The following is a 26,685-nucleotide window of genomic DNA, read 5'->3' as shown; positions in this document are numbered from 1 at the left end:
CAGGCATATGAGCAGAGAGCTGGATCAGAAGCAGAGCAGCTGGGGCTCATGGGATGCCAGTGTTGCAGATGCAGCGTCATCCACTGCACCACAGCACTGACCCATTAATTAAAATAGTCTCTGTTTATTTTCCAAGGCAACATTAATATCCTTCTAAACACAGTACTGAGGATTTTTTTTTTTTAAAGATTTATTTTTATTATTTTTTCATTGGAAAGGCGGATATACAGAGAGGAGAGACAGAGAGGAAGATCTTCCGTCCGATGATTCACTCCCCAAGTGAGCGCAACGGGCCGATACTATGCCGATCCGAAGCCAGGAGCCTCTTCCGGGTCTCCCACGCGGGTGCAGGTTCCCAAGGCTTTGGGCCGTCCTCGACTGCTTTCCCAGGCCACAGGCAGGGAGCTGGAAGGGAAGCGGGGCTGCCGGAATTAGAACCGGCGCCCATATGGGATCCCGGGCGTGCAAGGCGAGGACCTTTAACCACTTGCGCCACCATGCCGGGCCCAGTACTGAGGATTTTTAAAGACTTTTTTTGTGATTACAAATTATAGGCCTAATACTAATTTGATTTCTTTGTTCCTTATTATGTAACTTAGAAGCAAGAATGCTAAATATCATTAGAGTGGCAGTTTTTCTTTATTTCATCCAAAAATGATTTAAAGAAGGAAATGGTGCCTTCCAAAGGAAAGGAAGAGAGAGAGAGCTGAGCTGGCTGGCTTGCTGTGGCTAGGGAGCAGGCCTTGTCTGCACACCACTGTTACTGTAAAGACACTGAATCCATCTCCCGAGTAAGAGAACTTTTATTGTTGCAGATCTATAAGGAGAAAAGGGCAAATTATGGTAAAACCAAAGTCAGTCTCCACATTAGAAAGGGGTTTGGCAGCTTGTGGAATTATGGTAAACAGGGTATAACTGATCAAAACAAGAGTGAGAATGTTATAGGTGCAGAGGGAGGAATGAGAAAAGTCCTATGAATATGTGTCTTAGCAAAGGTAGCAAAAGTGTTCAAGGATGGTTGCTGAAACGTCACAGAAGGTGTGTCATACTTTTCTCTAGATTTATTTATTTTTATTTGAAAGGCAGATTAACAGAGAGAGGAGAGGCACAGGAAGAGATCGCTCATCTGCTGGATCATTCCCTAAATGGCCACAATGGCCAGAGGTGGCCTACAACAAAGCCAGGAATCACAAGTTTCTTCTGAGTCTCCCACATAGGTGCAGGGGCCCAAGGACTTGAGCCATCCTCCTCTGCTTTCCCAGGCCATAAGCAGGGAGCTGGATGGGAAGTGGAGTAGCCTGGACATGGTCTGGTGCTCACGTAGGGTGCTAGTACTGCTGTGCTGGTAGGTGGAGGCTTAACCAGCCAAGGCACTAGCTGGAGCTGTTTCATTTAAACATTATAAATTACCGTAAGATACCTCTCTGATCAGTTAAAAGTGATCTGTGCAGGATGCAGCTACAATGCTGAGTGTAGCTGGTTCTGTCCAGTTTTACCAAGAACCAGAGATAGCTCTGCAGGTTTTTAGCAAAGACAACTGTTATGGATAGAAGCAGGTAAATCTTTGACAGCTCATGGCGGCTTGCTGCTCGGCTAGAGGAGGGAGGACCCTTTGTTGCCCACAGCTTCTGCTGTCTTGCTGTGTGCTGTCCTCTGCCAAATGCTGAACAGTCCAGGCGCTGTGCCCTTGGCCCCCTATGCTCCAGAACTGTGAGCCAGATCAGCTTCTGTTCTGTGTAGCTGACTTGGTCTTTGGTATTTTGTAATAGCAACTGAAAACGGACTAATACACTTACCAGATCTTAGGCAAGAAGGTATTTCTGTAGAAATATAGATTCTTCTCCTCAGGCTGAACCACAGTTTGGATCCTGACCCACTTTTACAGTCAGCCATGGCTCTGAATGTCAGTCTTTTATTTGAAAGGCAGAATGACAGAGAGACAGGGAGACTGGGAGAGCAAATCTTTCATTCACTGGTTCACTCTCCACTGGCTGCAGCTGCAGGGACTAGGTAATGCTGAAGTGAGGAACCTGGAACTCCATCTGGGTTTCCCATGTAAAGTACAGAGACCCAAGTACTTGGGTTGTCTTCTGCTGTTTTCCCTGGTTCATTATCAGGGAGCTGTATCAGAAGTGGAGCAGCCAGGACTCAAACTAGGGCTGTGCCATGACGCCTGACCCTTACTGCATGTTTTTAACTGTGTGGAGGAGACACCTAGAGAATGTCATCTCTGCTTGAGGCTCACCTTTTGTGTCCCACACACTGTGCTCATGTTCTGCAGTTCTCTGGTGAATCTCTCTTCTCAGCTGCTCTTCCAGTGTCTCCCTCTGCCTCTTCTTGATCCTTCCTCTTTTCTTTCTAACTGTGTTGCAGAAGTGTGTGTGTGTGTGTGTGTGTGTGTGTGTGTGTGTGTGTGTGTGTGTGTATTTATACGTAAACACACACGATTGACCCTCTGTATCTGCAGGTTCTCTCTGTCTGGGTTCAGCGAACTTTGGGCTGGAATATTCTAAAACCATTTGCATTTGCACTGAACAGGGACAGATTTCTTTTTTTCTTTTGCCATCATTCCTTAAACAATAGAGTATGACAGTTATTTACATGCTTTTATATTTATTAAGCATTTTAAGTAATCTGGAGATGAATTAAAGAATACAGGAAGATATACATTGATTATCTATATGCTAAAAATACATAATTTTATATAAGGGACTTAAGCATCCCCAGAGTCTGGTCTCTGCAGAGGTTGCTGGAACCAATCCCCTATGGTTACTGAGGGGCCACTGGAGGAAAATCTCAGAATGGGCAGTGACAGTATGATGCTGCATGCTGAAAGGCAGTTACAAAACTTAAGTGGGAAAGGTAAGAATGTTTGCTGGAGTGGGAGAAGGGAAGCATCATGAATAATTTGTCTTTATTCACCTGCAGCCCAATTTCATTTATATTGCTATTAATTTATCCAAACTGTAAATATTTGATGAATTATAAAATGAGAACCAACATTTAAGGAAGAGATAGGTCCCAGTCCCAGGCTGACCTGGGGTATGACTGAGAGTGGACATGACCCTAGAGGAGTCACCTGGAGAACTCCGAGGGTCTGTCTGAGAAGTCAAAGGTATTATCAGCCAGATCGAAGCACACTTTGAAGCTGGGTATGGACAATGTAAGCCTTCTGGGAGAAAGACTAGGGTGCGACGAGCCAGGAAATGAAACACTGAGATGGAGTGGGCTCAGAACTTCTGTGCTGAATCAGGGACAGTGTAATGTCAGATAAGGGGAAAGCTGAAGAGATGCAGGGGCTTAGAGGAAAGATTGAGTGTTCTTACACTCAGAGATGGTTTGCTTATCTTGTTTGTGCCTTAGAATTAGGAGCCTATTCCAGCTGTCTAGGGGTATAGCTACCCAGCATGACCAGCAGTCAAACCCACAATTCTGCTGGGAAAAATCATAACCCAGGCTCTGCCATTTTGGCTGGTAGCCTGGGCTTTGTGGTTAAGGCTTAGGGCAATGAGAGGTGATTGTATTATCCAAGGAGAAAACCAGAGCTGTTGGATTTGGAAAGAAATAGCCTTTTCTCAACTGCAAAGCACTAAGAACCCATATTAGAAAGCAGGATGAAGTTGCCACTAGGAGCTTTTCTTGCTAAAATTGTCATCAGTTTCTGCCATCTTCAGTAACTACTGGATGCCACAATGGGGTGGGGGGTGGGTTTAGGTGGTGGAGGGAAAGGCAGGCATTTGTTGCCAAAATTAAATGAGGTATGGTCAGTGGCAGCCAGCAGTTATCCTTGTTATTTCTTTTTAAAAATTTTTTAAAAATTTATTTGTCTTTTTTTTTTTTAATAGTTGGGAGGGATGATCCTAACGTGACTGATCTGCACCATTTTGGCTCTCACTGATGGGTGCTAAGGCCTAGCCCAACCTACCCCACTCCCAGATCCAGAGCTCATGTGACCTAATGGATGTCACAGCCTATCTTGGTGTGTCCCACACCTATTCTGGCTCTTGCAACTTTAACAGGTGCTACAACCCAGTATAATCTGGCCTAGTCCCAGACCCAGCCCACACTAAGCCTTGCCCGGTTTGGTCCGCCTCCAGTCTTGGCTCTTGATCTCACCAGTGATTGCTGCAGCCTAGCCAGGGAGTCTTCAAAGTTCCCCCATCAGGGTCTTGCACATGATGGCAGGTGCTTTGACCCAGCCTAGCATGACCCACTGGCAGTCTTAGCTCTCATTGATGGGTATTGCAGCCTAGCTGAACCAGGCATGGTCCACACCCTGTCCTGGCTCCTCTGCATATCAGTGAGTGCTACAGCATGGTCCAGCCTGGTGTGTCCTTAGACCCAGCTTACATGAAAGCTGAGGAGTACTGCAGCTTGCCACCCTTGGCCTGCCCCCAGCTCAGGCTCTTGTGCTTTCCAGTGGGAGCTGAGGTCTAGTACGGAAGTTTCCCAAGTTCTCTTATCAGGCCTTTTCCTAGGCCTAGATCTCACACGTGCTGCTGGTTGCTACAGTCTGCCCTCCTCCTAGTCCTGGCTCCTGTGAGTGTTGGTGAGTTCTGTAATCCAGTCTGGCTCAGCCTGTCACCATTCTCAGTTTTCACACAAAGTGCTAGGTGCCTGGAGTACCATGTAAGTGAGTCCACGAGTCTCCTGCAGAATCTGCCTCAGATCCAGTTCTCTAATGATCTGGTGTATCTGTATTTCTTAGCAGATATTCTGTATCGTCACTTTCTTAATTATGGCTACTATCTTAGATCAGAAGCAATATTTTATGAATTAGTTTTGCTCCTAATTTATAGATATAGTGAGAAATACACACAAAAACGATGGTTGCCTTTGAGAAAGGCAAGTGGATAGGTTAGGAACAAAAGACAGACTTTTCCCAATATATACCTTTTTGTATATTTTAAGCTTTACATCATGCCTATGTCTTATCCATTATAGAATAATTTAATTGATTAGTTTTTAAAAGCTGAAACTTTAGCATTTAATTTCCTAAGTGAAAACTATATTGATATACCATTGCCTCCGCCCCAAATCTGTCAGAATTTTATTTTTCATCCATCCCTTCTAAGAAATTATGCTTTTCTTTCCATAGGATGAGTTGAAATTGCTTGGAAAGCAAGGAGCCACATTGTTGTCCTGCATCCAAGAGCCAGCAATGAAACACTTCACCAGTAAACTCAATCCCAGTGAACTTGAGAATGTAGCTACCATGGAAAGGTGAGTGAGTGCAATGGAGTCTGTCTATTCAGGAGAGAGCCATAGACTGCAATACTTTCATACAACCAAAGACAGATGAGAACAGCTATCTACTGGTTGTTGGTGAGGCCAAGGAAGAATAGCATTAAAGACAGCAGAGGGAAAAGAGCATGTCCATCTGGCATCTACAGACAGAGATCTCCTTACGAGAATTCTGTGCCCTCCTCTTAGGACAGATTCCCATCCCAACATGTCAAGAAGACCACATTTATTGGGCTTTATTTCCAAACAGTGGTTTGACTTGGTGCTATGCTTTAAACACGTGTGTGGTCTCAGCTGGGAACTAAGGAAGGCACAAAGGTAGAGTCAGCCAACAGCTGTATCTGAAGCTAGGTTTCTGCCTGCAGTGCAGGTGTCCTAAAGGGAAGTTGGGAAGTGTGGGGACTTGCAGAACCCTATGGATGCCACAGGTGACACAAACTTTCGTATGGAGATTGCTGCAATTAGCAACACTGACTGAAAACAATTTATATAGGCTCATATGGACAATGAATACTAATGCAATGCTGCTTTCTTCTTCCTTTCTTAAAAGGTTATTAGTTCAATTGGATGAAACAGAGAAAGCCTTTGGTCAGTTCTGGTTCGATCATCAACTGAAGCTTAATCAGTGCCTACAGCTACAGCATTTTGAGCACAATTTTTGCAAGGTACTATTTTCTTGTGTGATATCACTTCCTTTCCCAGTATGCTGACTTCTGTTTTTTTCCCTCCCATTTAGCTATGGAGGAGATCTTTTCTGTAATTCAGCATTCTGCTCCTCGTTTACAGCCTTGCTTCTTCACAGACCCCTCTCCCCTGGCACCACCACCACACACACACACACACACACACACACACACTTTTTATTGTTGAATTCCATCTGCCTGTTGACATGTGTGCAATGATGATTTGTCTTTCTTTTTTTATGGCTAATCTGGTGAATAAAGCTTTCATATTCCATCTTTACCTTCTAGCTTAATCTGAAAGTTAACTGAACTACTAAATGACTGTGTGAATACATACAAAGCTTGAATCTTTTTCCTAGCACCTAGCCAACCTGTACCTCCAGCTGAACAGCTGCTGGTTAACATCTAGGATGTTTTGAATGTGTCTTACAGGTGAAGCTTGCTCTTGATCATCTGCTGGAAGAACAAGCAGAGTTCACATGCATTGGAGAGAGTGTGATGCATGTGGAGCAACTTCTTAAGGAACACAAAAAACTGGAGGAAAAAGGCCAGGTGTGTTTTCTGATGTGTGTGTGCTGGCAAGGCAGTTGCTGTGGATGTCTAAGCATTGTTATTGGCTGGTTGTCAAAGGATACAGGAATAGCCAGTTACACATATTGGTCCCTACCCCGGGCTCCCATGGTGATACCCATATTAACAACTGTATCAGACTACTGTTAGCATTTGGGTAAGGTTGGGTCTTCGGTTGGAACTCCAAGGTAGCCCTGCCCTCCCATGGGGTCATTAGCCCAGTTGGAGAAAGTCTCAGTGGGCAACTCATTCACAAGATCAGACCTCCAAATCTCATCATTCAGGATAGAGCTCTGCCCTGAGGCCGAGAGTTGGAGGCCAATGTTGGAGGTCAGGGCAGTGGGATACTTTAAAAGGAGAAATCATGTCACATGATATGTCTTATAATTGGAACAAAATGTGTTAACTAAGGAAAGCTGGTCCACATTAGTTCTCTTGTTACACAAAATTAACAAGGCTTTTTTTTTTCTCTCATGCTCCAGAAGTTATAAATAACAGTTTAATATTTAAATATATGTTTTATGAGTCCCATAAGAGAATTACACCATTTTCCAGATTGGCCCACAAATTGGCACATAGTATTCTATTGTAAGTCCTTACAGTTTTGGCTTATTACAATTTAAGAAGACCGTGTCTTTCTTTTTACATGGAAATTCTTTTCTGCATTTAAAAAGATAAAGTTATCTATTTTTGTCCTTTGGGTATTAAGGTTCCTGTGGTTAGCACTTCCTTTCTGAGCTAATCCTAAGACATATTTCCCAAAAGATAATTTTGTAGTATTAGAAATTTGCTTCTCCAAGTGTGGGCCTCTGGCCAGCAGCAGAGATACCGTGTGAGAACTTACCATAGGTGTAGAGGTGGACATTTGGCACAGTGGTTAGGATGCTGCTTGGGGTGCCTGCATCCTGTACTGGAGTAGCTGAGTGCCAGTTTTGGCTCTACCTCTGTTCCTGTCTTCCTGCTGATGCACATCTTAGGAATCAGCAGGTGATAGCTCCAAGTGCTCAAGTCCCCACCATCCATCTGGGAAATACAGTTGAGTTGTGCGCTCTTGGCCTCAGCTATTGTGAGCATTTGGGGAGTGAATCAGCAGATGGGAGATCGCTGTCTATCTTTCTGTCTGTGTATCTCTGTCACCTACAGTCTGCCTTTCAAATAAAAAAAAAATCTAAAAGAACAATCTAAAGAGACTTGTGGAAGCTCTGACAGTACTTCAGAAGCAGAAATGTGTTTTAATAAGATCCCATGGTGATTGACCATGCCATACAGTTAGAGGCATACCTTTGTTTTTATGTGTTTATTTTTAAATGTATCTTACTTGAAAGGCAGAGTTATACAGAGAGAGAACGAGGGAGAGAAGTTCACTCCTGCAGTGGCTTGCAACTGCTGGGGTTAGGCAAGCCTGAAGCCAGGGGCCAGAAGCTTCTTCTGGGTTTCCTATGTGGGCACTCTCAAGTCCTTGGGCCATCTTCTGTTGCTTTCCCAAGCCATTAGCTGAGACCTGGATGGGAAATCGAGCAGCCAGAACATAAAGCAGCGGCTACCTGCTACACCACAGTGCCAGCCCCATAGAGATTTACCTTTCTAAAGGCCTCACTGACTGAAAGAGCTGTCTATTGTAGATTCTGAGCTGGACACACAAGAACCCCCAGTGTACATCATGATCCTGGTGAGTAATGTTTCTATTAAAGGTGATCATTTGAGGGCCTGGTGTCATGGCCTACCTGCTAAAGTCCTTGCCTTGCATGTGCTGGGATCCCATATGGGTGCTGGTTCTAATCCCGGCGCCCCGCTTCCCATCCAGCTCTCTTGTAGCCTGAGAAAGCAGTCGAAAAGGGCCCTCCAATTGGACATTCATTTATCAACAAATATTCCTGGTTCTAGGTTCTGTGAGTATAGTGGTAATCCCTGCTCTTATGGAGCCTACATTATTTGGGTAGCAAGTTAATTAAAAAACAAGCTAATAAAAAATAATATGGAAATGGGCCTGGCGGCGTGGCCTAGTGGCTAAAGTCCTTGCCTTGAACCTGCTGGGATCCTATATGGGCACCGGTTCTAATCCCGGCAGCCCCGCTTCCCATCCAGCTTCCTGCTTGTGGCCTGGGAAAGCAGTGGAGGATGGCCCAAAGCTTTGGGACCCTGCACCTGTGTGGGAGACCTGGAAGAGGTTTCTGGTTCCTGGCTTCAGATCAGCGCAACACCGGCCGTTGTGTCTCACTTGGGAAGTGAATCATCGGATGGGAGATCTTCCTCTCTGTCTCTCCTCCTGTCTGTATATCTGACTTTGTAATGAAAATGAATAAATCTTAAAAAAAATATGGAATGTTGAAAAGTGATACAAAGAAAAACCAAGATTATTGAGCGAGCATTTGGCCTGGTGGTTAATGTACCCATATCCAACTTTGAAGTAACTGGATTCAATACTTAACTCCAGTTGCTAACTCCAGCTTTCTGCTACTGTAGACCCTGGAAAGCAGTGGTCATGGCTTAAGGCTTTGGGTTTTGGATGTAATTGCTGGCCCCAAGCTCTGGTCGGGCCCAATCTTCACTTTTCCAGGCACTGGAGAAAGGAGCCAGCAGAAGGAAGTGTGTTCTCTTGCTCAGTCTCTCCCTCTTTGTTCCTTTGTCTCTTTCTCTTTGTCCCTCTTATAATAAGAAAACCAAGAGAGAGGTTAGAAAGTAACTGGATGTGTTGCTTTAGCTGAAGTGGTAAGGAAAGACTTCCCTGGGCAGGTGACCTTTCATCTGAGATCTTTGTGGCCAGGCAGAGTTGGGGATTTGCACCAAGGCCAAAGAAGCAGCAAGCTCAAAGGTCTTGAGATGGGGGTTAGGTTGGTGAAATCAAAGAATGTTGCTGAAGCTCAGCAAGATAGGAGGCAATAATGTGGAACAGGTGGCCAGGAGTCAGGTGACCACTTTGGGCCCTAAGATCTTTGGTGCGGGTTTAGATTTTATTCTCAGTGGAACTGAAGGTTCTTGGAGGGTACTTTGGGTTTTGTTTGATGAGTTTGTGTAACTACCTTAAATTCTGTCTTCTGTCCATTCTTGGACTTGAGATTCTTGATGCATGCTTTAAAATTACTGATCAGGGCCCACTATGAAGGCTCACCTGGCTAACCTCCCTACCCCTTCACCTCCACAAGTGTTGGGATTCCATGAGGGCACCGGTTCACATCCCATCTGCTCCACTTCCAATCCAGTTCCTACTTATGGCCTGGGAAAGCAAGAGAGGATGGCTCAAGTCCTTGAGACCCTGTATCCTTGTGGGAGACATGGAAGAAGCTTCTGGCTTTAGATTGGCTAAGCTTTAGTCATTGTGACCATTTGGAGAGTGAACCAGTGGATGGAAGATCTTTCTGTTTCTCTTTCTCTCTGTAACTCTGCCTTTCCAATAAAAATAAACACATCTTTTTAAAAAAGAAAATTACTGACCTGAGCTAAGGGTGAAACTAGGGTCATGGGACAATCCTTGTGAACTTGTGACTCATTTTTCATGGACAGAATTCCTGAACTACGAAGTGAACCCACTGATGACCTGTGGAGCCTAACAAGACTGATTTTTACATGTTATGTGCCTGATTTATCTTGCATTTGTTTGTTTGTTGTTTTAAAATATGCTTTCAAGAGATGCAATGTGCTGATGCCTCTGCCTTTGGTAAACCCAGAGAGGCTGCTTTGTCATTACTGGAAGGTTTTCCAGTATGGCCTCTGTCACATTGCTAGGAGGCATTGTTCTTTCATTTGTCCTGTGAAGTATCCGGTGGTGGTCTTTCTGTTTCTGGCTAAAATCCACGAAACATCATGTCTGGGCTTTGTTCTTGCTCATCACTCTGCTTTCCTCCCAATGCACTCTCACTGGTTTGCAATCATTGCCAGCTTCCTTATTCTCTGCCTTGAGATCATCTTTAAATGTAACCTTTGAGGCGACTTATTAACCAAACTTCTGTTGCTTACTTATCTAGCCTGTTCTCTTATCTGATACTGGTTTGAGGTTCTAGGAATCTTGTGACTAATCCTTTCTGATTCCAAGAGAAATTATTTCAACTACTGTCTTCTATCAAAGCAGAATTTGCTGCTGGGTTTTGACTGTGAGGCCTTCTGAGATCTTTGGTAATGGGTACTCAGGGAACAGACTAGGACAGGATAGACGAAACCAGCCTCTATCATCTATGATCTCTCCCCCAAGGCTGACCTGTCTTTCCAAGGTTACTAAGTCCAAAGAAGCAAAACAACCCAGGCAATTCACATCCTAAGGAATGTCACTTGGCTGGAAGGTTGTGGCTTTGTGTGCATCTGTCTGAAATTTTCAAACACAAGCATAAAACAGATAGTTAATAACAATAAACTCACAGCTGTCCATCATGCAGTCTCAACATCCACTGACTTCCTGCTTTTCATGTTTCATTTGGCTCAGCTCCTCAAACACACCTTCTGTTCTTATGGTATTATCTGCAGGGTTATTCTGGATTCCATAGTATGGTACTATGATCCTCTGTCTCACCATCTTTTTCTTAACAGAGACCCCTTTCCTCATTAATTTGCCAAGCAGTAGAGTCTACAGGAAAGATGAGCTATATGAAGATTTCTCGGCTACATGTTGTAACCTGTCTGTGGAGCTTTCTGGAATTCTCAGTGTCTGAAAGAAACCAGAAAGGCTGGTGTTTAAGGCACCAGATTTCAGCCACTTCTTTTTCAGTGTTTCTTTTTTCGCTTTGGAGGTTTTGTTGATTGTTTATCTTGAACAGGAGAGTTAGAAAAACAAAGTGATATTAAATGTTTTACTGTACAGTCTTTTGGTAGGTACCAGAGATGCTTTGTTATTTATGGCTATGTAGTCATTATCCACAACTGTGTCAGTAGGTCAAGTGGGCTGGAAGGTGAAAAGAACACACATTTTTGGAGTCAGAGTTGGATTCAAATGTTTGCTCTAACAACTACCAGATGCATGACCCTGGTCAAGTTTTTAAAGCCTTTCTGAACATACCGTCTTAGCCTATAAAGTAGACAATACTTCCTGTCTCCCTGTGACAATTCAAAGAGTTAGATGCAAGGTTAGGTCTTGCCTGGAACATTGGTGGTAGTCAGTACTTGGACGTTTGCTGCGGTGGAATCAGGATATCCCCTAAGTTACCTTTATGGATCTTGCTCCCGGTCTCATCTGGACCAATTACTCATGGCTGTGTTCTAATGTTTCAGATGTTTAAAAGAGATGTCATGTGCCATATGAAGGGCAGGCTGGACCCTCCACAGGACACTTTGGACATATACTGTGATGAAATTCCTTGGATCTAGAAAACTCTGTATAGTTCTTACCGAATGAGACAATGAAACTGGTATAAAGTCACTAGAGACTTCCTTGTCAAGTTTTCATGTTTCTGTATTTGACTAAAGTTAGGCAAGTTTGAGTAATCAAAGGAAGTCTCAAGGTTGAGGTGTGAAGTACAGCCATTCTTTGTCTCTTCATGCATTGGTAGAAGCAGATTCTAGAGCCAAACTGCCTGAATGTGAAGTGTGACCCTTTCCTACTTGGGTCATTGTGCCTCTCCTTCTCTTGTATAAAATGGTACCCATTGCAAATTGTTGTAAGGAGTGCAAAAAATAATTTATGTAAAGCATTCAGAACTGTGACTGACATTGAAGTAAGCTTTCAGTCAATATGAACTCTTGTTATTGATATTACAGAGATAATGGAGTAAATTCTATGCACTTCCTGGGTTCAGGCTGCAGGAGCTGAGCCACCTAGTAAAAATCTCTCCTTTACTTTTCATCCATTCTGCAAATATTTATCTGTCTTCTGCCATGCCAAGCACTAGGCTTAAGTTCTGATGTTGTAGCAGGAATAGAGCAATAAAATATTACTCCCCAAGGAACTGGCGTGCTAATTTTTCTTCAGGTGCATGGCCAGCATACATCTTGGATTTTGCTGTTGAGAAGAAGTATATCAGGTACAATTGGGCACTACTTGGTTTCTGTCACTTTATTCCCAAATTATGAATCGTTTTTGCTTTGGAAATGCTATTAATTTGCTCTTAAGTACCTACAATGTGCCCTGTCCTGTTTTAAGTTGCATCATAGCTGGTCTTTGTCCATGGCATGATGGAGGCTGCACATAGTAATCATAATGTTATGATTACCCGAGGAGCAGTGCTGTGAGGGAGACAGAAAGGGGACCATCCAAATAAAGTGGTGGAGTCTGAGAAAGCTTCCCAGAGAATGCAAACTCTGAAGTTAGATAGAATTTGCCTCAGAGAAGTGTTGATACTGTGGGATAAGATAAGGATTGGAAACAGAGAAGTGTGGGAAGCAGGTGGAGAAAGCCTGGTGGTGTAGAGGCCTTAATATTTGGGGAGTGACCCATGGATCATGAGGATGGTTGCAGCAGAGAATGGAATTAAAGTGGAGGAGGGAGAGTAAGTGAGAGGTATGCTGAGGAATGAACTGGGTAATGAAAAGCCCTGTGTGTGCATTGTTTTGGAGTTTAAAGTGCAGGGCAGGATGGGAAAACACTTGGAGCTGTGGAGTGCTGCAGGTGCACTAATACCTTATTTTGGCATTGCTGCCCTGCCAGCTGTTCAGAGCATGAGTCTGAGGAGAGCTTGAAGGCATGTGAGGAGAATAACTGTCCCCAGCAGGAGGCATGAAGGCTTGAGCAGTCAGGGTTTGGAGTAGGTGGAGACAGGGTGAGAACAGCAGAGGTGTTATGCAGGATATGACTTCCACAGAGCCTCGTGAATGACAAGGAGTGAAATGGTGGAAACCATAACCCAGTGCAAGCTAAGGAAGGGGCAGGTTGTTTTTACTTAGAGCAGTCCTGACTCTGTTACTGAGAAATGATGCACTAGGCAAACATGCCCATGTGGTGGGCAGGGTGCTGGGGCTCTCTGCTCTCAGGGACCCTCTAGAGTTTGGGAGTCTTAGGTGTTGGTTCAAAGTCAGTGTTACTGCACACAACTCCAGTCAAGCAGATCACTACTCTTGGGCTCATCCATTTATTTTGCTGATCACGCTTTTTGGCTGCCTATTAAATGTACTCCTGCAGCTTATATTTTATATATTTTTTGATGTGAGTCAGTGGAAGAGGGAAGACTCACACATAAAGAAGGTGGCCTCCAGATATAGCAGGGGTGGGGAAGCTTTGTTTCTGCCAGGGACCATTTGAATATTTATAGCATTATTCATGAGCCATACAAAATTATCACCTTAAAACAGCCTCCTGTAGACTTACTATATTTTGAGTCCTGCCTGTGTTTGCCTTGGCAGGGCCTGTGAACTGAATGTTCCCCACCCCTGAGATAGAGATATGGGCTGTAAAAAAAAAACACCATGGATAGACATTGGAAACTGAGGAACAACACTGTTTGGAATGCTTACAAAACATATCACAATGCCAGGTTAAAGTCCTGGCTCCTCGGCTTCTGAATCTGAGATGTACACCCTGTGAGGCAGCAGGTGGCAACTTGAGTGCCTGGGTTCTTGCCACCCACACAGAAGACTTGTGATTGAGTTCCAGACTCCTTACTTCAGCCTGGCCCAGTACTGGCTGATGTGAGCATTTTAGAGTTAAAGTGCAGATAGGAGATCTCTCTCTGACTCTCTCTGTTTCAAATTAGTAAATTAAAACCAGAATTGTGAACCCTGAGTTAGTGGATTAGTGGGTGGAGTGACTTTGACTATTTTAGTCAGGGGAGGTCTGGGGAGGAAGCAACCCTAGAAGTTTCGGACAGGGGTCTGTGGAGGGGCTTGTTTGGTCCCCAGCCCTGTTTAGTCACATCTCTCACTTGGATTAGGATTCATTTCTTGACAGTCTCCCTGCTTTACTTCTTGTACTGCTGTTGATGACATCATGTTTGGAACAAGCCTTTCAAAAATATGAGGGTGGCCCTGTCTTCAGAACCCTCCATGGCCTTCCTATAGACCAAGGAGGAGAAGCCCAAGTGTTTCCCTGGCAGTCAGGCAGCCCAGCAGCCCGGCTCCCATTGCCCTTTTTGTTGTGTGACTACAACCTCTGCTCCCTTCCTGCTTACTCCCTCTGTGCCAGCCACACCTGCCTTTTTGCTACTACCTAAACCTGCCAAACTCGCCATGATCTTGTGGTCAAGTACTGCCTAGCTTATTCTTCCCTTTGGGTGTGTTAGCTCATGTGGCAATGATTCCTGAGAATATTTGCAGATTTGAGAGTTTGCTGGGAGGACTCTAAAGATCAGGCTTAGAGTCGTGCTCAGAGCTATGATCTGTTACAATGAGAAAATATCAGCCAAGGGCCTAGGATGTGGGGTGAAGTCTGGAGGCAGCCAGACATCACTTCAAGAGTCCCTTCCTGGTGGGGCTACACAGGTCACGCTTCCTTCTACCCTCGATGGGTTGTGATTGCACATGGGAGGGCTGTCTGCCAAGGAAGCACAGCAGAGGTTCATTGCCCAGAGTTGGAAATGGGCTGGGAACTAGTCAGGTTGGCAGCCTTTGCCTGGTACATAGCCAAATCTCAGCCTCTCAGGAGAGCAGGTGTTTGCACAGCAGTCTGGGCATGGCAACCTGCTGTTAGTGGAGAATGGTCAGAATTCATTGGAAAGCTATGCCAGTGGCCTTTCCCAGGGACAGCTGTCTCAGGCCCACTGGGTACAGCTCAGGTGGCAGCCTCACAGGAAACCCTCACCTTCTCACCCAATTTAGAATAGCAACCTGCTGTTGAAAATGGTGCCCCCCACTCTCCCTCCTTTAACATTTTGTCTCATCTGTCACCACCTAAGACACTGGATCCTCTACATTCTTGCTGTGCTTCACAAGGGCCGAGATTTTTGTCTGCTTTGTTTACGGGAGAATGCACAACACCCAGGACCATTAGAGATTAATATCTAGTGGATGAAGGAGTGTATGTGTGCTGAGGAACAGAAAAGCATGGCACATATGACTAGGAGACAGCTGATGCAGAAAGAGGTGGGAAATGCCTACTGACCTCACGGCAGAGCACACAGGGACTTTGTGGGCCTTGAGAAGGGGGTTTAAAGAAGCATGTTGCTTTAAATAAATTTCTTTAAAGGTTTATTTATTTATTTAAAAGGTAGAATTGTAGAGAGAAAGAAAATCTTCTGTCCACTGGCTCAGTCTCCAGATGGCTGCAACAGCCTGGGACCAAAGCCAGAAATCCAAATGGAACTCTGTCTGGTAGCCTGCCTGGGTGACAAAGGGCCCAAGCATTTGGAACACCTTCTGTTGTTTTCTCAAGCACATCAGCAGGGAGCTGGATGGGAAATGGAGCACCTGGGACTTGAACTAGAGCTCTACTATGGAATGCTGGCACCACAGACTGCAATTTTACATGCTGTACCACAGCTGCAGTCCCTAAAATAAACTTCTTAAAAATGTATTAGACAGGGCCTGGCGGCATGGCCTAGCGGCTAAAGTCCTTACCTTGAACGCACTGGGATCCCATATGGGCACCGGTTCTAATCCCAGCAGCTCCACTTCCCATCCAGCTTCCTGCTTGTGGCCTTGGAAAACAGTTGAGGACGGCCCAGAGCATAGAGATCCTGCACCCTTGTGGGAGACGTGGAAGAGGTTCCTGGTTCCTGGCTTCGGATCGGCGCAGCACCGGCCATTGTGGTCACTTGGGGAGTGAATCATCTCTCCTCCTCTCTGTATATGTAACTTTGTAATAAAAAAATAAATAAATATTTTTAAAAAATGTATTAGACAGAGCCCAGTCCAAATGGCTCAATGACTAAATCTTCACCATAAAAGTGCCAGGATCCCGTATGGGTGCTGGTTTATGTGCTAGCTGCTCCACTTCCCATCCAGCTCTCTGCTTATGGCCCGGGAAAGTGGTAGAGGATGGCCCAAAACCTTGGGACCCTGCACCCACGTGGGAAACCTGGAAGAGGTTCCTGGCTTCAGATCAATTCAGCTCCCACCATTGTGGCCACTTGGGGAGTGAACCAGTAGTTGGAAGGTCTTTTTGTCTCTCCTCTTTGTAAATCTGCCTTTCCAATAAAAAAGAATGTAGTAGATATACAAGTTGTGCACATTTATGGGATATTGTGTGATATTTCATATGTATATAATGCCATCAGGGTAAATATATTTATCCTTTCAAGCATTTAACATTTCTTCACAGTGAAAACATTCAAAAGTCCAATCTCCTACTTTTTTTAATAGGGAAATGTACAATAAACTAAACTTATCTTTTTCCTATCATCAAACAGGCTGCAGACTTTTTATTTATACCTAGTTATCATCTGTAGTCCTCGAACATCCTTTCCTGATCAATCCTTCCACTTCCTCCTCCCTTCCACCATTACGCTTTTGTAACTTCCATGAGATCAATGGCTTTTTGTAACTCCTTCTTTGAGTGAAATAATACATTTGTCTCTGTGCTTGTCTTATTTCACTTAACATGACCTCCAATTCCATTCAGATTGTGACAAATGCCAAGAATGTATTCTTTATGTGGCTGAATAATATTCTGTATGTATAGATACTACATTTTCTTTTTATTAATCAGTCGATGACTGCTTAAGTTGTTTCCATTTTCTGGTTTGTGTGAATAGTGCTACAGCAAACATAGGAAGACAGATGTCTGTTCACTGATGGATTTCATTCCTTTGCGATACATGTTCAGATGTGGGATTGCTGGATCATACAGTAGTTCTAGTTTTACTTTTTGAGGAACCTCATATTGCTGTTTTCCATAATAGCTGAACCAATTTATACTCACACCAAAAGTGTAGAAGAGTTCCCTTTTCTTTGCATTCTCACCAACACTTGTGTGTTTTTAGGGTTTTTTTGTTTTTTGTGGTTTTTTTGTTTGTTTGTTTGTTTGTTTTTATGAATCAGTGTTACATAAATCTGATTCATAGTTTTCCTTGTAGAGATCTTTCACCCTTTTGGCTAGGTTTATTCCAAGGCATTCTTTTTCATAGTTGTTGGAAAGTGGATTGCTTTTCCAGATTGTTCACTTTTGGTGTGTTACAATGCTGTTGATTTTTGTTCATTGACTTTGCTGAGTTTATTAGTCCTTGACAGCCTTTGGTATAGTCTCTTGGGATTGTGTCATCTGCCAACAGTAACAATTGGACTCCTTCCTTTCTCACTTGAATGCCCTTTATTTCTCTTGCCCAGTGCTTGAGAAGCATGACTGAAGTGTCATGGTCACCACGGAGTGGCCCAAACCAGATCCTTACCAGTTTCTCAACTTCAACTCATGCTCTGATCTTCCCAGAATCATGTCTCCCTCCTTCTCCTTCTCATACTTATTAATAGGGAATTGGGGATCTCTTGTGATGTGCATTGCAATGCCCTGTGTTGTTTTGCCCTTGAGCTTATCATAGCTGCATTGATTTCATGAGTTGTATACTTAGTATCTGATTTCTCCATTAAACTGAAAATTCCTGGCTTGCTAACACAATATCCTCACTGTCTAGCCCTGAACTAAAAAAATATTTCAAGAAAGATGGGCTACTCTTTGAATTTTGGATGACTGTGGACTGGGTTAGGCTGCTTGGGAATTTGAACCCACTGCAGAATTTTCTCTGGTTTCCCCAGTCTGCAGCCAGGGTCACCTTCTTTAGTATGCCTTATGCCAGTCAGTTGTCAGTGTCGTATGCCATGATTTCTAATACTTGGCTGTGGATGTTCACATTGCAGGAATCCATGGAAAAGGCCCAGCTGCTTGCATTGGTTGGGGACCAGCTCATCCAAAATCACCATTATGCAGTGGACATCATCAGGCCCAGGTGTGTGGAGCTCAGGCACCTGTGTGATGACTTCATCAACGAAAACAAGAAAAAATATGACATTTTAGGAAAGTCTTTGGAGTTGCATAGACAGCTAGACAAGGTGAGCAAGACAAAGTCCTGAACATAAATGCAAGACTTTCTGTCAGATGGTTTGAACCCTACCTGTTCTCCCTGCTTTGCATTATGCCTGAGAGCATCATGTACCTTATGTAGAAAAAGAAAAGCCCTCAAGACACATTGCAAAGCTGTCCCAGGCCTAGACAGAGCTCTGATAGCTCTGTAGGTAAAGAGTGTCTAGCCATCCTACCACATGCCATGCAATGAGCAGAAGCCCATTTTTCTCTGTGTGGAACCTGACTTAAAAGAATACATTTGAGCCCAGCTCTGTAAAGATGTCTTGATTATTCTTGTGTGTCTTTAGAACCAATCACTATTTGCAAAGCATTTTCCTCACACAAAGGCTGTTTACTGAGCACCTGATTCTGTTCTTATCAGTACACAAGCATGTCTTCTATTCAGTTCTCTAGACAGTGTATGAGGAAAGTATTATGGCTTTGCTGTATAGAGGCACTAGCTGTGGTTAAGCCAATGGCTCTCAAAATTTAACATCAGAGAATCACCCAATGAATGAGTTGGAATCACAGACTGCTTGGTGTACCAACCTTGGGACTTGGATTCAGTAGGTATGCCACATATTTTAGACAAGTGCTGAAGTCCTTCTGGTCCAGGTACAGTAAGTGATACAGGGACAATGCTGAGAAACCTCAGGATGAGTGATTTCTCAAGGCCACACATGCTATTATACAGGAGAAGCCAAATTTGAAATCAGGACTGCCAGACTGCAACCCCAGGCTTCTTAGGCTGGACATCAAGGTTACGTGCACAGGGGTTCACAGGGAGAGGGATTTGTAGACCCTGGTGCCCTTTACAGGAGCACAGTCAGGAGTGTGAGTCAGTCCGAGCACTGCCTTCTGGAGCCTTCCCTGTCAGCTGTTCCCAGGCACATGTGACTGATGGTCATGAGTCGGCATACTGCATTCCCACAGCTGTTTCTCTCCCATGGCTGGGGGCACCCACTCGGGCTGTTTACATTATTCCATTGCCAAAGGGATTTTAGTGTCAGTGAAGTACAGTTGTTCCAGAAGCAAGGGGCTTAGAAGGGGCTGGTGTGTGCTCAGCTCACTGCAGGGTCAGTAGCTGTTTTCCTAACTACATTTCTGCCCCAGAGATAATAGCGTCTGTCTGTCTGTCTGTCTGTCTGTCTGTCTCTCTCTCTCACACACACACAGAAAGAAAGAGAAAGCAGTTAACTATTGAGGTTCTGCAGAACTAGCTCAGTGTTTTCTGTCAATCTTACACTATCCATTTAGAGATTAACACGTTAAGATGTTCTCTCCATTGTTTTTCTTCTGTGTGCTATTTTGAATCATTCCTGCAGTCACTCAGTGAATGGAAATGCAGATGTACACAAATATTCAGACAGCCTCAGACCTACTGACTTTTTCTTCAAGCACCTCAGTGTATTTCAAAAGACCAAAGAAAAGAATGTTTTTTTAATCCTTAGACTTCATCAACTATCTGATTTTCTCCTAGCAGCCATAGAACTTCACCAGTGTCGTTCTGAGTTACAAGAATCATGTTTTTGTGTTCTTAGGTGTTTTTTAGGAAAAACTAATAGCAATAAATAGAAATTTGAGTTACTGAAGAACCCAAAGATGGAACTGGTGTTTTTGTTAAAAAGAAACATTCCCTTTACCAGGAAAGCATGTAGAAGCACGTAGGGGCTAGGTCTCATGCCTCATTTATTGCCTTGTGCTCTCCCATCTAATTAAGATACAAGCCAGGTGGCCTAGAAGGTAAACCCAAAAAGCCATTGATTGCCTTTCTTTTTGTTTAGACACATTAGAAATACTGGGCTCTCCTCTCCCAGAGAAGCAGCAGTTCCTGCTAGTGGGAAAGATAAGAAAGCATATGTGATTTATTTTAATAACAGGGTGACTTCCCTGAGAAGTGAACAGATGTAAAATCCATTTGGGCTATCCACCTTAGGGTTTTACTTACAGTGGTTAAACCATGGAACTCTGTGCTGTCCCCTAACAATTTCCTGTGATTGCAGAATCCTTATAGTTCCAATGTGAATTCAAGCCTTCTAAGGATTGTAGTGGCTCTGAGTTGTGGTCAGCTAACTGCATTGGGTATTGTGTTTCTTTTCTAAAGGTCAGCCAGTGGTGTGAAGCAGGCATCTTTCTCTTGGCTTCCCAAGCTGTGGACAAGTGCCAGTCTCGAGAGGGGGTTGACATTGCATTGAACGACATTGAGACATTCCTGAGTACTGCCAAGGAGTGCTGGTTGCTAAACCCTAAGGAATTTTACAACCAATTTGAGCTGATACTCACCCCTGATGTAAAGGTAATGTTTCTGACTTATTTTGATGCTGTGCTTGGAAAGGAGCTGGGGAGGAGGATTTCGCCTATAGCATGCACTAAGCAGCCTGTACTGAGGGAGCTAGGCTTTTTTTTTTTTTTTAAGATTTATTTTATTTTTATTTGAAAGGCAGAGTTACAGAGAGAAGGACAGACACAGAGAGAAAGAGAGATCTTCCATCCACTGGTTCACTCCTCAAATGACTGCAGTGGCCGGAGCTGAACCAATCTGAAGCTAGGAGCCAAGAGCTTCTTCTGAGTTTCTCCACATGGGTGCTAGAGCTCAAGAAATTTGGACTAGTTTCTACTGCTTTCTCAGGCCATAAGCAGAGAGCTGGATTGGAAGTGGAACAGCTGGGACAGGAACTGGCCCCATATGGGATGGCAGTGCTATGGTCAGAGCCTTAGCCTACTATGCCATGGGCTGGCCCCTAAGCTAAGCTTTTTTTTTTTTTTTAGGTTTAGTTATTCATTTGAAAAGTAGAGTGACAGCAGGGAGGAAGAAATGGGAGGAGAAAAAGAGAGATCTTCCATCCACTAACTCATTCCAAAAATGGTCATAACAGCTGAATCTGGACTGGGCCGGAACTAGGAGCCAGAAACTACATCCAGGTCTCCCCAGTGAGTGTCAGGGACATAAGCACTTGGGTGATTTTATGCTGCTTTCCCAGGCACACTAGCAGGAAGCTGGATTAGAAGCAGATCAGCTGGAACTCAAACTGATATGCAATGCCAATGTGAGGTGACCTTACAGAGTCCTGGTCTGAACACCCTGGTGAAGTAACCCTCCCTATTCTGAATCAAATACCATCTTTAGACATTCATTTCTCTACAAATACTTGTGAACATGTCTGGTGCATCATATACTGTGCTGAGTGCCAAGGCACTAGGATGAGCAGTAGTAGGTAAGTTTCTGTCCCTCATGGAGCTTACAGCTAGTGGGACAGGCTGACATTAACCAAATAATCACACCAAAATGCGACAGGCTGAGATAAGTGCCCTGAAGGAGGGACTCAGAATTCTACTGGACATGTGACAGAGCAATCCGGCCGGCACTGGAGTGAGAGGAAACTCCAGGGAAGAATCCTTTAAGGCAAGGCTTATGGAATGAGTAGACAGGGCAGGTGTGGGGGAGAGTTTTCTAGATGGAAGAAATAACGTGTGCAAAGATCAAAGATGAAGGAATGCTGGCACCATGAACTGAAGCAAAGGGTCAGTGTGGCCAAGTGAGGACAAGGAAAGGGTGCTTTTTGAGTGATGAGGAAGAAGCTTATTGGATCCCACTAAGGATTTTATCTTTATCCCAAGAGCAATGGGAAGTTATTGATCAATCAAAATGGGAGAATGATCTTATATTTGCATTTTTGAAAGATTGATTTTTTTTTTGTTGAAAAGGCATGTTTACAAAGAGAAGGAGAGACAAAGATCTTTCACCTGCTAATTTACTTTCCAAATGGCCTGCATGGTCACAGCTGAGCTATTCTGAAGTCAAGAGCTTCTTTTGGGCTATCCTCTGCTGTTTCTCCAGGCCATAAGCAGGTAGTTGGACGGGAAGTGGAGCAGGTAGGACATGAATTGGTGCCCATATGGGATCCTTTTTTGTGTCATGCACAGACCCTTCAAAGAAACTAGATCACTGATTTTGGGGATTCTGAACACTCGCAGGATTGAAAGGAGTTTGACATAGGCACTGTTCACAAAGATATGTACAGGATTCAGGCAAAGCACCCTGGCACTAGTAAGAAACAGGAAACTGTTGCCTGGAGAGACAAAAGAAACCTAGGAAGAGCTATAGCTGTGTTGATTCCTGTTTGCCCAAAGTTATTGTGGTCTTGAGTAGAGAAATGCAGTTCCTGATAGAGAAATACATACCTCTACCTTTCTCTGTCTCTGATTTTTTGGCAATGCATCCCATTGGCCAAAGCCAGTAAAAGGTCATGAGATCATCCAGTGAAATCCATAGAGGTCAGCTTCTTGGACATAGGAGCAGGGCAGAGATGATGCAGCAACAAGGTGAACAGAATTTGATTAATAATCCTTAGAATCACCCCCCTGTCCATCCAAGGGCCCACACTTTGCTCATACGTGGCACAGGTCACACTGTCTTCTAGCTGTTTATTTTTAGTATTTGTTATGCTTATTGCACTGTGAACTCCCAAATAGCAGGATCTTTGACTCATCTGTCTCTGTAACTGTTTGCCTTCCCTTGTTCCTGGTGTCACAGCCATTTTTGTGGAACTGCAGATAGACAATATGGCAGAGGGGGCAGAGGCCAGCAGGGGCAGCTTGACACAGAACTTTCTGTTAATGAACACCACCCCCATGAATGGATGGATGGTGTCCCACAGGAGTGGACTAGGCCTTGTGGGACTCAGTTATCTCAAGTGAGAAGGGTTGTCAAAAGAGATCCTAGAATCCTGTCCCACATACACTCCTTTCTTGTGATTTGCCCACTTCAATGCCTTCGTCCAAGCTGAGCAGATGCAGGCACCATGCAATGGCTCAGTGGCTAAATCCTTGCCTTGCACATGCTGGGATCCTGTATGGATGTGCAGCTGCTTCACTTCCCATCTTGTCCCTGCTTGTGACCTGGGAAAACAGAAGAGGATGATCCAAAACCTTGGAACCCTGCACCTTCATGGGAGACCCAGAAGAATCTCCTGGCTCCTGGCTTCAGATTGGCTCAGCTCTGGCCATTGTAGCCATTTGGGGAGTGAACCAGTGGTTGGAAGATCTTTCTGTCTCTCCCCTCTGTAAATATGCCTTTCCAATATACATAAATAAATCTTTGGGAAAAAAACACTGTATACAAAATTAGCTGTACTATCCACTGAAGGCTATTGCTATGTCTTAACAGTCCTCTCCAAAACTTCTGTTCAAATGTAACTGCATTTGTAGTGGTATTAAGAGCTGGAGCCACGGAGTGGTGTTGTGGCTTGCAGGTAAAGTTATTTCCTGTGGCGCCAGCATCCCTTATGAGTGTCTGTTTGTATCCCAGCTGCTCCACTTCTGATCTGACTCCCTGCTGATGCACCTGGGAAAAGTAGCAGAGACAGCACAAGTGTTTGGGTCCCTGCCACCCACATAGGAAACCCAGGTGAAGCTCTTAGCTTCAGCCTAAGCCAAATATGGCCATTGCAATCATCTTGGGAGTGAACCAGTGGATGAAACACACACACACTCTCTCTTTTTTCTACTCTAACACTGCCTTTCAAATAAATAAATACATCTTTCTTAAAAAGAGGAGTCAGGAGAGCTGGAGTCATTTAGAGATGATAATGTCATGAGGCACCAATCCCATGAGTATATTAATGCCATTCTCAGGGGAGTGGGTTTGTTGTCTCTAGAGTGGGTTAGTGATAAAGGGATAAATTCAGACCTCTTGTCACTTTTCACTGTGTCTCACACCTGCTTCCTCAACATGTGTCGCTTTCCACTGTGTTTTGATGTAAAATGAGGGTTCTTGCCATATACTTGTGTCACATTCTTGGGCTTCTCAGCTTACAGAACTGTAAGAAATCAGTCTGTTCTTAATCAACTTCTCAGTCTCAGGCATGCACTGGTAGCAGCAGAAAGCTGACTAAGAGCACTGATACCGAGACGTGAGACTGTTTGGATCACAAATACCTGAAAAGGGAGTTGTGGCTTTGGAATGAGGTAGTAGGTAGAAGTTGGAAGAATTTAAAGAAGTCTAGAAAAAACAAATCTGTCTACAGCCATGCCACCCTGAACGTGGCCAATCTCGTCTGATCTTGGGAGCTAAGCAGGATTGGGCCTGGTTAGTACTTGGATGGGAGAAAAAAACAAATCATAGTTGCTATGAGTGGAGCATTAAGGGTGACTCAGAAAAGAAGGGAAGATCTGAAGCTTAAGGTTTACTTAAGTGGTTAGAACTGGACTGCTGGAAGAAAAATGGCCATTCAGATGTGAATAGATAATACAGTATTGGAAAATGGAGTAAAGGCCATATTTGACCAACAGTTACAAAGAACTTGATGGGATGGTGTTCATGTGTTAGGAATTTTGTCAAATGAAGAACACTAAGACAGTGAGCTATATATCTGGTGGAGGAATTGTCCAAGTGGCCAAGACTGAGGCTGTTGTGTAGCTTCTTTGATCTGCATAAACAGACATGTGAGAGCAGAGATGACTTTAACATAGAATTTGTAACAAAAAGAGAGACAACACAACAAAAATTTAGAAAATTAGAAGCCTGGCCATACAAAAAGTGAAGAAGCATGTTCAGAGAAAAGTGTGTGCTTAAGTGATCTAGATTTATGTGACTAGAAGGGAACCAGGTGTTATTTATCAGGGCTGTGGAAGAAAAGACCCCCAAAATATTAGGAAATGTTAGAAGCTGCATACCCTCACAGGCCCAGAGAACTAGAATGGCTGAGTGGTTTTAGGAGGCAGGTTTGGGTGCCCTTCATGAGCACTCTGCTCAGGGCTACCTTGGCTCTTACTCCCCACATTAGGGCCCAGAGCCATACAGTTGTGGCTCAGGTGGTCCCAGGTGCTGCTCAGCCTGTAACCAAAAATGCAAGCAGAAAGCTCTCATGGTGACTACCTGGTGTTAAATGTTCAGGCTGAGCATAAGAACTCTGGAGGTATGGCTACTTTCACTTTGCTATCAGAGTATGTCCCAGCCAGATTGTCACCATAGTTGGGCTCTGCTAGACTAATGCATACTGGAGTCACGGGACTGGGCCTGCCCCTTGAGACCACAGAACTACAAGTGTGAGAGAGCTATTGTACTGGTTGAGTTCAGCAAAACCACAAGGGCAGGGATGCCCAAAGCTTTAGGGGAGCCCACCCTCCATTGTGTTCTGGAGTGTCTGGAGCTTTAAGTGTCCAGTGTGTCCTAGAGGCAGTGCATGTATAAAAGATCTAGAGTTTTGAGACTTACTTATACTTCCCTTTTTGGGTTTTGGACTTGCCAGGATGAGTTATACTTCTGGAGTAAGAACATATATCCTGTGCAGATCCCACCATTGTATTTTGGAGAAATGTCATTTGTTTTGTGCTCACAAGCTCACGGCTGGAGAAAATTTTCTCAGGATGAATCATGCCTGCAGTCTCGCCCATATCTAATTTATGTGAGACTCTGGACTTTGGACTTTTGGGTTCCTGCTGAAGCAAATTAAGCTATTTGGTGCAATAGGGATGAAAAAACTGCATTTTGTTATGTGAGAAGGGACATGAGTTGTGGTTCATCAGGAGACAAATGTTACGGTTTTAATGACCCTTTGAAAATTCATGTTAAATGTAATTGCTGTCCTTAAGAGGCATGGCCTTGAGGAATTGATGAGGCTGTTAGCACCTGCTCAGGATTAGATTACTGCTGTCATCACAGGAGTGGGTGAGACATCACTGGGGCGGATTTTGGGTAAAAGGAGTGTACGCAGCCCCATGTTGTCCTCTCTCTGTCACCTTTATGTGCTTCCTCACCAGGCTGTGTCCCCTGCCATGTTATGTCACAGGGAAGCCTTCACCACATGCCAGCTGCGTGCTCTTGGACTTGCCAGCTGCTAGAACTTTAAACAAGTCTCTGTTCTTATCAATTGTCCAATTGCCTCCCCACACCCTCAATCTGATCAGGAGGAAAATTGTAGACAAATCCCATTGGAGAGACACACTACAAAATGCTTGTCCAGTGCTCCTCAACCATGTGAAAATCAAGGTAAATCTGAGAAGTGTTACAGCCAGTAGGATCCTTAGAGGATGTGAGGACAAAATGTAATATTGGGGAGAGGAAGGCAGGGGTGCACTATGTAAAAACTAAAGCAATCTAAATAAAATATTAGCTATGACAGTAACGTGTCAACATTGGTTCATTAATGGTGATAAATGTACCTTCAACATAAAATGTTAATAACAGAGAAAATTGTTGTGAGGTATATGGAAACTTTGTCTTACTTTGCAGTTTTGCACAGATTTACACTAAAAAAATCACTTATTAAAAAAAAAGCTGATAGTTTGTGTCTAAATACTGAGTCCGTGGGGCTGCAGTGATGGCTCAATTGGTTCATCCTC

At 44.0% G+C, this 26,685-nt stretch overlaps 1 protein-coding gene across 1 annotated transcript in view; it reads left to right on the top strand.

The window, feature by feature from the left end:
* Positions 1-26,685, top strand: part of MCF2L2 (MCF.2 cell line derived transforming sequence-like 2) — a 232,463-nt gene that overhangs the window by 104,542 nt on the left and 101,236 nt on the right. Inside the window, exons 8-12 of the mRNA XM_041002575.1 lie at positions 5,099-5,223; positions 5,795-5,909; positions 6,360-6,479; positions 18,138-18,329; positions 20,447-20,638. Of these exons, the coding sequence (XP_040858509.1) occupies positions 5,099-5,223; positions 5,795-5,909; positions 6,360-6,479; positions 18,138-18,329; positions 20,447-20,638 (744 nt within the window). The remainder of the gene's footprint in view (positions 1-5,098; positions 5,224-5,794; positions 5,910-6,359; positions 6,480-18,137; positions 18,330-20,446; positions 20,639-26,685) is intronic.

Source organism: Ochotona curzoniae, unplaced genomic scaffold, assembly GCF_017591425.1.
Source record: "Ochotona curzoniae isolate NIBS_2020 unplaced genomic scaffold, NIBS_Ocur_1.0 scaffold_2587, whole genome shotgun sequence".
NCBI lineage: Eukaryota > Metazoa > Chordata > Mammalia > Lagomorpha > Ochotonidae > Ochotona > Ochotona curzoniae.
Note: the sequence above shows the minus strand (reverse complement) of the source record. Positions and strands in the feature narration are given on the sequence as shown.